General features: G+C 39.6%; 3 protein-coding genes across 3 annotated transcripts; all 3 read right to left on the reverse strand.

Moving 5' to 3' along the window:
• Positions 1-1571: 1571 nt before the first annotated feature.
• LOC106826497 (keratin, high-sulfur matrix protein, B2C-like) lies at positions 1572-2552 on the reverse strand. Its single transcript, XM_014833862.3, has one exon. It carries the CDS (start codon positions 2524-2526, stop codon positions 2170-2172), a length of 357 nt encoding a protein of 118 aa, XP_014689348.2. The 5' UTR covers positions 2527-2552; the 3' UTR covers positions 1572-2169.
• A 1656-nt stretch (positions 2553-4208) lies between these two features.
• On the reverse strand, positions 4209-5311 carry LOC106826495 (keratin, high-sulfur matrix protein, B2C-like). The gene has a single exon (XM_014833860.3). It carries the CDS (start codon positions 5205-5207, stop codon positions 4731-4733), a length of 477 nt encoding a protein of 158 aa, XP_014689346.3. The 5' UTR covers positions 5208-5311; the 3' UTR covers positions 4209-4730.
• A 5019-nt stretch (positions 5312-10330) lies between these two features.
• On the reverse strand, positions 10331-11251 carry LOC106826496 (keratin-associated protein 1-4-like). The gene has a single exon (XM_014833861.3). The coding sequence runs from the start codon at positions 11201-11203 to the stop codon at positions 10772-10774; it is 432 nt and encodes a 143-aa protein (XP_014689347.2). The 5' UTR covers positions 11204-11251; the 3' UTR covers positions 10331-10771.
• Positions 11252-12293: the final 1042 nt, after the last annotated feature.

Below are 12293 nucleotides of genomic sequence, written 5' to 3' on the forward strand. Positions count from 1 at the left end.
TATTTTTTTAATTCATCAGCTTGTATTTTGGTGTTGGACTACAGACTTCTGCAGGACACAGTAGGCAAGACTCTTTGGTATCTTTGGTATTGTCTCCATCCTTTTGCCTTTTTCCGAATGTCATATAGTTGGAATCAGATAGTGTGCAGCCTTTTCAGATTGGCTTCTTTCTTTTAGCAGATGCACTTAAGATTCTTCTATGTCTTTCTGTGGCTTGATAAATCATTTCTTTTTATCACAGAATAGTATTCCCTTGTAAGGATGTAATACAGTTTGTTTATCCATTCGCCTATTGAAGGACATCTTGATTGCTTCCAATTTTTGGCGATTACAAATAAAGCTGCTGTAAGTATTCACATGCAGGTTTTTGTGTGGACATAAATTTTCAGCTTATTTGGGAAAATACTCAGGAACATAATTGCTGGGTTGTATGGCAAGCCTGTGTTTAGCTTTATAAGAAATGGCTCAACTGTCTTCCAAAGTGGCTGTACCATTTTGCTTTCCCACCAGCAATGAGTGAGAGTTCCTATTGCTCCACCAGCATTTCACCAGTATTTGGTGGTGGTGTTGCTTTGAATTCTAGCCATTTTAATAGACATGCAGATTGGGCTCATTTTTACTCGCTCTTCTCCTTCCATTTACAGTGATCTTCAAGGCCCACTTTAAAGATTACCTCCCTTGTGAAGCCTTCCCTGATGCCATCTCCAGCATAGCCCCTTCTGGTCCTGAAGTGATTCCTTCTGTTGTGAAATCCTGTTACTGTCCCTTCTGTCTTCTTCTTGCAGTCCACATAACCACGATGTTACTTTCCACAGCAGTGGCCATCCAGAGCACCTGCATAATTTCTGAGAGTTCCTGAGGCATTACTTTCTTATGATTCCCTCTACTCTGCCGGGCTCCTCGGCAGTCTCCATCTTCCCCTGAACCAACCCTGACATGAAACTCAGCTCCTTCACTGGTTTTCACATGAGAGTTGACCCGCCCCAAGGATTGTGTGAATTTGGTAACAATGGGGAGGGATGATGGAGTACTATTCATGACTTCTTGACTAGATCTCTCCTCTCTTCTTTATTTTCTTCACTCCCTTTCTGAAGTAAAAAATATTCCTCTCTTTGTCTCACGTGTAATTGTTTCATATCCTTCTCTTAGACTCTTGGGGTTACCAACACGCATGTTTCATGTGATGCACTTATTGAAAGTTAGACTATCAAGGCATCTTGGTCATGAAAGCATCCATCCCTAAGCTACAGCATGGTTTCTTCTATCAACTGCTAAGAGAATACAATTTATCTCATTGCATTGTATGTAACTATTTTCCCACACATAGTTTTCTTTCTGGATGGTAAAGTCCTCAAGGATAAGAATTAATTCTTCGTCTTTCTGATCTCCAAGTTTCTTGCTTTAGAAGTGGTGTCAATAAATTTTTTTGAATGAATGAATGGATATACTATATATGACTTCAGTCTCTTTTAAAAAGAAACAAATGCATTTCTTTCAAGTAGGCATTGTTGAATTATAAACAATTAACCCATTTTATGTACAAGTGAAAACACAAACCATGATTTCTTTGCCTAGTGTATAATATTTATTAAGAAATGACAGAAGACGCTGTATCACAGATATAATTGAAATAGCCAACAGGCAAGATCATTATGATAAAAAAAAAGGATGGAATCAGATGTTGAAATATGGGAAAGTCTAGCCTACTTCTTAAAAGTTGAATGTTGGGTGAAGAGCTTCAGTTTTCTCTGGTGACATCTGAGGAAAGTTGCTTGATTATACTCCGGTGCCTTTGAAGTTGAAAAAATTTTTAGGGAAACAGAAGCTAAAAATAGATCATAAAGTAGGGAAAAATTAGACTTGTGGACAGTTCTCAAGCATAAATTCCACAATATGACAGTAATTTTCAATCCTGCAGGAAAATCAGAAATAGCATATTCAAAGTAATTTGATGATCAGGAGGTGGGTTCCAGCATTTCTGTGTCCTCAGTGGAGAGTCAGGCTATTCATTGTAGAATGGAATCAGATAGAACTCACATACCTGGTAGCCCTGAGAACAAAAATCCAAATGGAAGTCTAAGAACTTGTTAGTGGTCCAGGGGTGGGTTGAGGATATTAAGTGTTCAGAGATACTGTGTCCTGGGCAATTGAAAATCAGCAGCCTGGCTTTTAGCAGGTGGGCACACAGCAGGTGGGCTGGCAGCAGCAGGCTGGGCGGCAGCAGGACTGTCCACAGTAGGATGGGCGGCAGCAGGAGGCCTGGGCATGGTGCAGCTGGCAGCAGGATGGGGGGGTGCAGCTCACCACGCAGCAGGGAGGCAGGGAGGTGCCCTCCACACGGCTGTCAGGGCGGCACCACCTGGTGCGGGAGCTCACAGCTCCGTAGCCGCCCTCTTGGCCACCACTGATGCCACCGCCGATGCCACAGCTGGTCTGGCAGAAGCTTGGCAGGCAGCAACTGGAGTCACAGGTCCCAGCAGTGGAGCAGCTGGGAAATCCACAGAAGCTGGTGGAGCAGCAGGCCATGGTGTCAGGAGTTGGGTTGAGAGCAGTGTTGGGTTGGAGTTTTGGTGGTGACTTCTATGTCGGGCCTTTTATATATCTGAGCCAGCGCTGTTTATAAAATTCTTAACATATTTTCTTTGTTTTTGTTTAAATTTGTTCCTCAGTGGTCCTATGATTGGCTTATGTTAAAATACTTATGACGTATTATGAGCGGCAGTTTAGAAATTACTTCATTTTATAGTTTCATTTGGACTCCTCATATTGGTCCTTTGCTCTTTGGAATATGTTTGTGGTTTCCCATGTTCAAAGAGCCCTCCCGTTTTAGTCCACGTCAACCCCCTTGATTTTCAGAGGAGGCTGTTCCACGTGACACTCTGTCCAGATCACTAAGGCTAAGAGTAATTGTGCTCCTGTTTTTAACGATTACTTTTTCCTTCTGGATATTTAGACTGAATTCTCTTGAATATAGACATCAGGACATCCACTGAATTGAAAGGGTATCTTTGGTCATGCATAATTAAAAGCTTCCAACTCATTTACTCCAACATCAAATCAAATTACCATTATAGTTCCTTTGATTTCAACCAATTTGAAATGTGTAAATATTGTTCATATTCCAGGCCAGGAATCTTTTCTTTTGAACCAAATAACATAGCATATATTAAAGTATCTAGCAGAGTGCTTAGCTCCTGGAAGAACCTTAATAAATGTTTACTGAATCTAATTTTGAATGGGTGGAGTAAAGGGGTGATTCATGGAAGCCCGTACCACTTATAAATGATTAAATGGAACTTTCAAGCTGTGGTACCTTTCTTGAAGGAAACCTTGTTATTATCAAAAGAGACGAGGAAATGCTGAAATTTTTCTTCTACATTTAGTAGTTGAACCGAGGCTCAGGAAAAAACATCTGGGAGTCACGACATTTTGAAGACGGCACCGCCATCCATTTTATTCTCCTCTGAAATGCATCATCTTGCCTGTGATCTATCCTTGCTGCCAATGAAATGATAGGGGTAAGTGCTGGGAGCTTGTAAATAACTCGGAAAATGTTTTTCTTAAAGTGTCCTGTTGTATTTTGTCTGTTGTACTCAAACGCTTAACGAAGAATTGAAAAATTAAATGATAAAGGTATTTTTGTTCTAGTTTTGTGTTAACTTCTTAAGAGAATATCTTTGCCAAGTGCAAAATATATAGTTGTTTCAAATTTCTAATGCATGTGTCTGACAAATGGTGATGGTGGGGCTCACTGGGTACCTCCTTAGCTAGTTGTTCTGCTCTCATCTAGGCCAGAGAGATATTCTACATACTTACAGTAAACAGGGGTGAGTGTTGGGAGTTGAAACCTAGAGAGCATTTTGGGGATCAGTGGGAGGAATATAATAGGCTAAGGCATAGAAATTAAACCGAAATGCTCTTGGAAAGTAGATAATATCTAAGAAAGACTCTATGGTAGATATTTTAAAATTTATTTAGTAGGTAATACAATTTCCTTAGATATTGGCATGCATAAAGGAGAACATCTAATATATTAAATGAAAGGAGATTAAAAATAGTAGAAGTACACTGGGTAGAAATCCCATAGCTTTGGTCAACCTGAAATTTTTAGCTAGAAGTGGCTCCATTAGTCTAGACCTAATCCTAACAGATTAGAGCATGTGTTTGAATAACTATGAAGGTTATTTAATGCATGGAACGTTTTTTTAACGGATGGATTCAAGCATCGTGTAATTTGTATTTAATCTTTCTGGTTTAGACTTTATGTTTAGGCCTTAGGATTACTATCAAAATGCAAATCCGCTCTTCTTGAATTCCAGCTAAAGGTGGACAAGCTTAAGGGGAGAAGGAAGAAAATAACTCAGTTTGCTTTGCACATTTAAATATTTTATTTGAAATTAACAGGGGATATTCAAGGAGAAAGCAGATCTGAAAATATATGGGGATCAAGAAATAGGGAGGAGAGCAGAGATGTCACTGAAATGAAGAACTACCCTACCCTCCTACCCTGCTCAGGCAAGGCAGGATACTCAGACACTCTGACCGACATATATGTTTAGTGGGCTAATGCAGCATATCCAAGAGGGTCTTGACTAAGATTTTTGTTATTTCTGAGCAGCTTAGAAACATTATGATACTCAGCAACCAAGTAAAATTGAACACTTCTTCAGAGATCATCACAGTTTTGCTCTGCTTCCCCTTTCATTCCTAACTAATCAGCAACCTTGCTTTTAACAGGTGGACTGGCAGCAGATGGGCTCACAGCGGATGGGCTCACAGCAGATGGGCTCACAGCAGATGGGCTGGCAGCAGCAGGCTGGGCGGCAGCAGGACTGTCCACAGTAGGATGGGCGGCAGCAGGAGGCCTGGGCATGGTGCAGCTGGCAGCAGGATGGGGGGCTGCAGCTCACCACGCAGCAGGGAGGCAGGGAGGTGCCCTCCACGCGGCAGTCAGGGCGGCACCACCTGGTGCGGGAGCTCACAGCTCCATAGCCACCCTCTTGGCCACCACTGATGCCACCGCCAATGCCACAGCTGGTCTGGCAGAAGCTTGGCTGGCAGCAGCTGGTCTGGCAGGAGCTTGGCTGGCAGCAGCTTGGCTGGCAGCAGCTGGTCTGGCAGGACCTTGGCTGGCAGCAGCTGGAGTTGCAGGTCTCACTGATGGAGCAGCTGGGAAATCCACAGAAGCTGGTGGAGCAGCAGGCCATGGTGTCAGGAGTTGGGTCGAGAGTTGTGTTGTTAAGAGAAGTTTCTGAGTTTTGGCTGCCCCCTCTACATCTGGCCTTTTATACATTCCCTAGAGCTTCGTATTTCCCCAACATTTAGCATCTTTGCTTGATACTATTTGAAAAGTCGGTCTCTGATTGGCTAACACCTGAGTTGTTTAGAAAGTTATAAATAGCATTTCAATAGTCTGCTTTGTCATTGCTCAATTAAATCTCATTATGTTTCTTCTTTGCCCTCTGGAGCAAGTGAAGGCTCATTATGGAAGCCAATCATGGAGCACCTCTTTATGCAAGTCACATGACAGACTAGACTTGGGCCAACCATTGCCCAGGCTTGCTTGGTCATACCTGTCCTTTGATAACCTTTAGGCAGAGTTTATCTAAACTTAACATTTCCTTCCAAGGTGGTCACTCAATTAAGGATCATGATTTCATGAGCAATTTGTCCAGACTTGGAATGACTAACATTAGTGTCATCAAAACATGAGCTATCACCTCATCATCAACATTCGAAAGATGCATGTCTATGATCAGTTTGTGCAAGATATAGCGTCCTCAGAGCTCTAAGGAGTATTTTTTCCTTTGATCATCAGTGTACATATTCTCTCCTGAAACCCTTAATGTCTTTTGCTAATAGATTGTTTTCTGACTCTACTAAATTGAAAATATGGGCTAGCAATGAATACACATTTTAGCAAGCCAAACAGTGCATAGGAATATAAAGAAAGTTAATATTTTTCCCCCCTTCCCCCAAAGATACACATACCTTCCAAAACTAGTAGTCCAGAGATAATCAGTATTACCAGTCTGATGCATGTTCTTTGACATCTTTCTTCTTGTTTTCACAAACAGAAACCACCATATACACACATATGTCTTCTACTTCAGTAAAGTTTGGTCTCCTATACATATTTGTTTTTTAAAAATTAAATTGTAGTAAAATCTTAAAAGTTTATATGGAGGCCTTCACTAGGTTTGGTCATGTATGTCGTCCAGATGGTTTAACAACACATTGCTCTCTCAAGGCTTTATCCTTGAAGTGGCTCCCATTGTGGGAAGGGTAGGCAGAATATGCATTCCAAGGACAGGGGAGGAGCCTCCGATTGCCCAGATCCAGCTCTTTGGTCGACTGGTGGTCACGTCCTCTCAATTACCTCCTCCAACAGCTACCATAAACATGGGTGTACAAATATCTCTTCCAGACTGTGCTTTCAATTCTTTTGGGTATATGCGTAGAAGTAGACTTGGTAGATCATATGGTAATTCTATTTTTACTTTTTTGAGTAACTGTTTCCCATAGCAACTGTACCATTTTACATTCCCACTAATAGTGCACAAAGGTTCTAATTTCTCCACGTCCTTGTCAATGCTTTTTGGGTTTTTGAGAGTAGCCGTTCTAATGTGTGTGAGGTGGTCTGACATGGTGATTTTGATTTAAATTTTTGTAATGATTAGTGATGTTGAACCTCTTTTCATGTGCTTGTTGGCCATTTGCATATCTTCTTTGGAGAAATGCCTAAGTCCTTTGCCCAATTTTTAATTGTTTTGTTGCTCTTGTCGTTGAGTTTAGGAGTTCTTTATATATTCTGGATATTAATCCATTATTGGATATATGATTTGTAAATATTTTCTCCCATTCTGTAGATTGCCTTTTCATTTTGTTAGCTCTGTCCTTTAATGAACAGAAGTTTTTAATTTTGATGTAGTTCAATTTATCTATTTTTCACTTTTGTTGTCATATCCAAAAAGTCATTGCCAAATCATGAAGCCTTTCCCTTATGTTTTCTTCTAAGAGTTTTATAGTTTTAGCTCCTGTATTTATATCTTTGACCCACTTTGAGTTAATTTTTGTATATGGTGTAAGGTAAGCGCCCAACCTCATTCTTTTGCATATGGATATCCATTTTTCCCAACACCATTTGTTGAAAAGACTGTCCTTTCCCACTGCATGGTCTTGGCACCCTTGTTGAAAATCATTTGGCTGTGTGTATGAGGGTTTATTGAAGGGCTCTCCCATTCTATTCTATTCTATTCTATTCTATTCTATTCTATTCTATTCTATTCTATTCTATTTGTCTATATGTCTGCCTTTATGTCAGCAACATACTGTTACTGTTAGCTGTGATTACTATAGCTTTGTAATAAAGCTTGAGATCAAGAAGCTTTGTTCTTCTTTCTCAAGATTTCTTTGGCTATTTAGAATCTTCTGTGTCCCATACAAATTTTAGGATTTTTTTGTATTTCTGTGAAAAATGCCGTTGGTATTTAGATAAGGATTGCATTGAATCTGTAGATTACCTTTGGTAGTATGGACATTTTAAGAATATTAATTCTTCCAATCCATGAGCATGGTATACCTTTCCACTTACTTGTATCTTCTTCTGTTTCTTTCATCAATGTCTTATGGTTTTCAGTGTACAGATCTTTCACCTTCTTGGTTAAATTTATTCCTAAGCATTTATTCTTTTTATACTATTATAAATGGGGTTGTTTTCTTAATTTCTCTTTCTGATAGATTGTTATTAGTGTATAGAAATGCAACTCTTTTTGTGTATTTATTTTGTAGCTGTAACTGTACTGAATTCGTTGAATTGTTCTAACAATTTTCCTGGTGGAGTGTTTAGGGTTTTCTATATATAATATCATGTCTTCTGCAAATAGAGATAATTTTACTTCTTTATTTCTGATTTGTTGCCTTTTATTTCTTTTTCTTGCTTAATTGCTCTGGCTAGGACTTCCAGTACAATGATAAATAGATTGGGTGAAAGTGGGCATCCTTGTCTTGCTCCTGATCTTAAAGGAAAAGCTTTCAGTCTTTCACCACTGAGAATGGTGATAATGTGGGCTTTTCAAATATGGCTTTTATTATGCTGAGGAAATTTCCTTTTATTCCTAGTTTGTTGAGAGTTTTGCTTTTTTGTCATATAAGAGTGTTGAATTTCATCAAATGCTTTTTCTTCATCTATTGAAATAACCATGTGTTTTTCCCCGCTTCATTATGCTATGTGATGTAATACATTGATTGGTTTTCATATTTTGAGCCATCTTTGCATTCTAGGATAAAATCTCTCTTGGTCATGGTGTATAATCCTTTTAATGTGCTTTTGAATTCTGTTTAATAGTATTCTGTTGAAGAATTTTGCATCAATACTTATCAGGGATATTGGTTTATAGTTTTCTTTTCTTGTAGTGTCTTTGTCTAGCTTTGGTATCAAGATAATACTGACCTCACAGAATGAGTTCAGAAGTGTTTCCTCCTCTTCAATGTTTTGGAAGAGTTTGAGGACGATTGGTGTTAATTTTTCTTTAAATGTTTGGTAGAATTCACAGTAAAGCCTTCTAATACTAGAATTTTCTCTGTTGGGAGGTTTTTTTTTTATTACTGATACAATCTCCTTATTAGTTATAGATCTATTTAGATTTTCTATTTCTTCATGATTCAGTTTTTATAGGTTGAGTGTTTGTAGGAATTTATCCATTTCACCTAGGTTATGCACTTTGTTGGCCTATCCTATATACATTACTCATTCTTTTAAATAGCTATGCAGTATTCCAGAGTATGACCATACCACAGTTTATTCGATCATCCCCCAATTGATAAATCCTCAATTGCTTTTAGTTCGTGCTTTTGAATTTTAAAAAATCATAGAATTTTAAGCTGAAGGAGGCTTTAATTGGATCCAGATTTAGGTGTATGAGATGGTCACGTGATGTAGGGGACTGAGCTCTTAACTGAGAATTAATTAATTACACTAAATAGTCTTCTCAAACTTGTTCTACCATTAAGGGACTGTGAACCTCAGAAAAGTCACTTAATCCCTCTGAACATTGGTTTACTCATCTGTAGGATGAGAGGATCTCTCAGACACCTCCAGGGCTAAAATTGTATAATTTCTCTACCAGATGATTCATGCTTTAAGGGTGTGATCTTCCCATGTCTGATTTACCTTGGTATCCTACATAGTACTTTTGGACCATTTGCTTACAGATGCTCAGTAAATGCTTGTTGAATAAAAGAGGGAATGAATGATTAGCAGTGTATGATAATGATAACTAGTCAAATTTGCATTTTACCAAAGTCACTTTTATTTTATATTTTTAAGTTTATTATATATTTGCTTTTCTCAGCAGGAGCTGTTAGGTAGTGATACCTGAAAGTGGTCGGTGGTTAGAATCAAAGGGGCAAAATGTGTCTCCATTTCTGTTCTGTTGTTCAAGGGTATTTTCTGGATTGGATCAGATCTCTAGATGATGTGTTATGGAAACTGAGTCTTTGCTTACATGTTATCCTTTGTTCATGCTTTCTAATTTCTTGATTTTCATTAATCCATGAATGAATAAGGCATTGTTGTTTTAACCAAAGTAATATTCACAATAAAAAAGAATACCTCGGTCCCCTCCAGTTCCAATTCCAATGAATTAATCTTAATCCTTGTCCAAAAAGCCACCCAAATTCATGAAGCATTCCCTGATACTTGTGCTTAAATATGTACAAATTCATTGTATATTATATATAAATGCATGTATACGTATAATAAATAAATGTGTATTTCTGAGTGAACCTTTTAAACCAAAGTAGATGTGTTGATTCTAAAATTAGAGCAAAATCTCTATTATTCTCACTTTCAGTTTAGAAACTGGGAAATAAAGTTTTAGGAGTAAACATCCCCATCTAACCAAAAGCATGTATCCTCAGAGAGGCTTCCCCAACTTATAGTTCTCTTGCTTTGCTCTGCAAGACTACAGGTAAATGGAAGAGTGTGGTTTATCAGCATACATTACCATTGTTTGAAGATTTCCTGGAAAAGCATTCCTTTAACAGACATGAAAGAATAGGTCCTGTTCTGGCTCTGGATTCAGAGGTGCTGACTTTAACTTTCCAGTTGTGAAAGCACTGTGTGAGGTCAGGATATGGTAAGAGAGCCTGTGCCATTTCTGAGGCCCTCAGTAACCACCGTTGCTGTGTCATTTTATGGGGATCAACCTCCATTGGATCTGGTCAAATTTCCTAACGTAGTGTAAGAAGAGCAGTGTGGGATATCAAAACCAGGTTAAAAATCTTTCATATGATTTTCTATTAAATGTACATCATGAGCACACTCAATGAAGAAAAAGAGATATGTTTGCTGCACCAAACAGATATAATTTATTAGACTTCAGTATATTATTCCTTTTTCATAGGAAGTGCAATTTGCAGGACTGTGGAGTATAGGAGATGAATGTATCAGAGAAGGGCAGATGGTTCTTCCATGACCTTGGCAGCACTGAAACACAGAAAGTAGGATCAAATGCTTGCTGAAGATCGGTCCCAAGGCAAATTGGTTTTCCCATTTTGTGAGCCAAATTTGTATTTTGGCAGACTCAGTGGGGAGATCAATGTCTTTCCAGTTTTGAACGGAATCAGATAGGTCTTTGGGGCCCAAATATTTGGTAACTCCCACAACAAAAGCCAGATAAAAGGTCAAGAACTTGTTAATGGTCCAGTGGTGGTTGAAGAGATTCTTAGGTCATGAATTGAGCTGGAAGTTGAAACTTCAAGTTGGCAATCAGTAGCAGGTGGGTTCACAGCAGATGGGCTCACAGCAGATGGGCTCACAGCAGATGGGCTGGCAGCAGCAGGCTGGGCGGCAGCAGGACTGTCCACAGTAGGATGGGCGGCAGCAGGAGGCCTGGGCATGGTGCAGCTGGCAGCAGGATGGGGGGGTGCAGCTCACCACACAGCAGGGGGGCAGGAAGGTGCCCTCCACGCGGCAGTCAGGGCGGCACCACCTGGTGCGGGCGCTCACAGCTCCGTAGCCACCCTCTTGGCCACCACTGATGCCACCGCCAATGCCACCACCGATGCCACAGCTGGTCTGGCAGAAGCTTGGCTGGCAGCAGCTGGTCTGGCAGGACCTTGGCTGGCAGCAGCTGGAGTTGCAGGTCTCACTGATGGAGCAGCTGGGAAATCCACAGAAGCTGGTGGAGCAGCAGGCCATGGTGTCAGGAGTTGGGTTGAGAGTTGGGTTGCTTTGAGAAGTTTTGAGTTTGTGCAGCAACTTCCACCTCAGGCCTTTTATAAGCCTTGGCCAGCTATTATTTACATAATTCCCAAAGTCTCTTCCTCATTTGTGTTTAAAATAACTTGTCTCTGAATGATAATTGCCCTGAACAAATTGAGTTATTTGTTCAACCTTCTGAAAGCCTTTAAAAGTTGATTTAATTTGGTCTTTAATTAAGTTTCTTTACCATGGTCAAGTAGTCACTAGCAATTTGTTGGATGCATAACCCCTAATTCCTCATATTTGTTAAAATTTGCTCATTGCCCAAAGAATAATTGACTGATGCCTCACCTTTAGGGAATGTCAATATTATTCAATGTTAACTCTGATAATTGATCTCTTGGGTCTCACGTGACAGTATAATTCTCAGTCACATGGCCTCCGGTGTTGACTGCTGCCCCTTCTCTACCTTTCCCATCTTCACTTTGCCTGTGAAGCAAAGTGGTTCAGCTGGCCAGAAATGTGGATGAATTGTCACTGATAACATTTTTGGAGTACTTGTCACATGCCCAAACAGTTCTGAGTGCTTTGCTTGTACCAATTCATTTAATTTTCACAGCAATCCTATGGCATAGGTATCATTGCTATTCCCATCATTCATGTGAGGAAACTGAGCCACAAACAGATTTAAGTCATTTCTCTGAGTTCACACTAAGAAGTGCTGAATCTGAGATTTGAACCCATGACGTCTGACTCCACACTAAACTGTTAGCCCCTACAATCAATTCCCCCTTTTCCACGGCAGCAGTTGTTTTAGGGAAAATCGAAGGCTGAAAGCCAGATGTGAAAATTTGCCCTCTTCTTTTGGGCATTTTTGAGAGTAAAGGGAAGAAAGGCAGAGCTTATGGTAAATAATAGCACCGTTTATTAGAGATTTCTCTAGAGATTTTATTTTATTTTTTAGACTGTATAATAAGCACACTTCAAGAAAATCTCAAGTGCTAAAAAAGTGAACTTGCTTGACTTGTGACATCATCTATTCTTTGATTTTATGATAGTCTATAGATTTAAATTTTTTAAAAATTGA

This window comes from Equus asinus, chromosome 13 (genome assembly GCF_041296235.1).
Source record: "Equus asinus isolate D_3611 breed Donkey chromosome 13, EquAss-T2T_v2, whole genome shotgun sequence".
In the NCBI taxonomy this organism is placed as follows: domain Eukaryota; kingdom Metazoa; phylum Chordata; class Mammalia; order Perissodactyla; family Equidae; genus Equus; species Equus asinus.

Coding starts and splice junctions, on each gene's coding strand:
- LOC106826497 (XM_014833862.3), bottom strand. CDS start 2,526: ATGGCCTGCTGCTCCACCAGCTTCTGTGGATTTCCCAGCTGCTCCACT.
- LOC106826495 (XM_014833860.3), bottom strand. CDS start 5,207: ATGGCCTGCTGCTCCACCAGCTTCTGTGGATTTCCCAGCTGCTCCATC.
- LOC106826496 (XM_014833861.3), bottom strand. CDS start 11,203: ATGGCCTGCTGCTCCACCAGCTTCTGTGGATTTCCCAGCTGCTCCATC.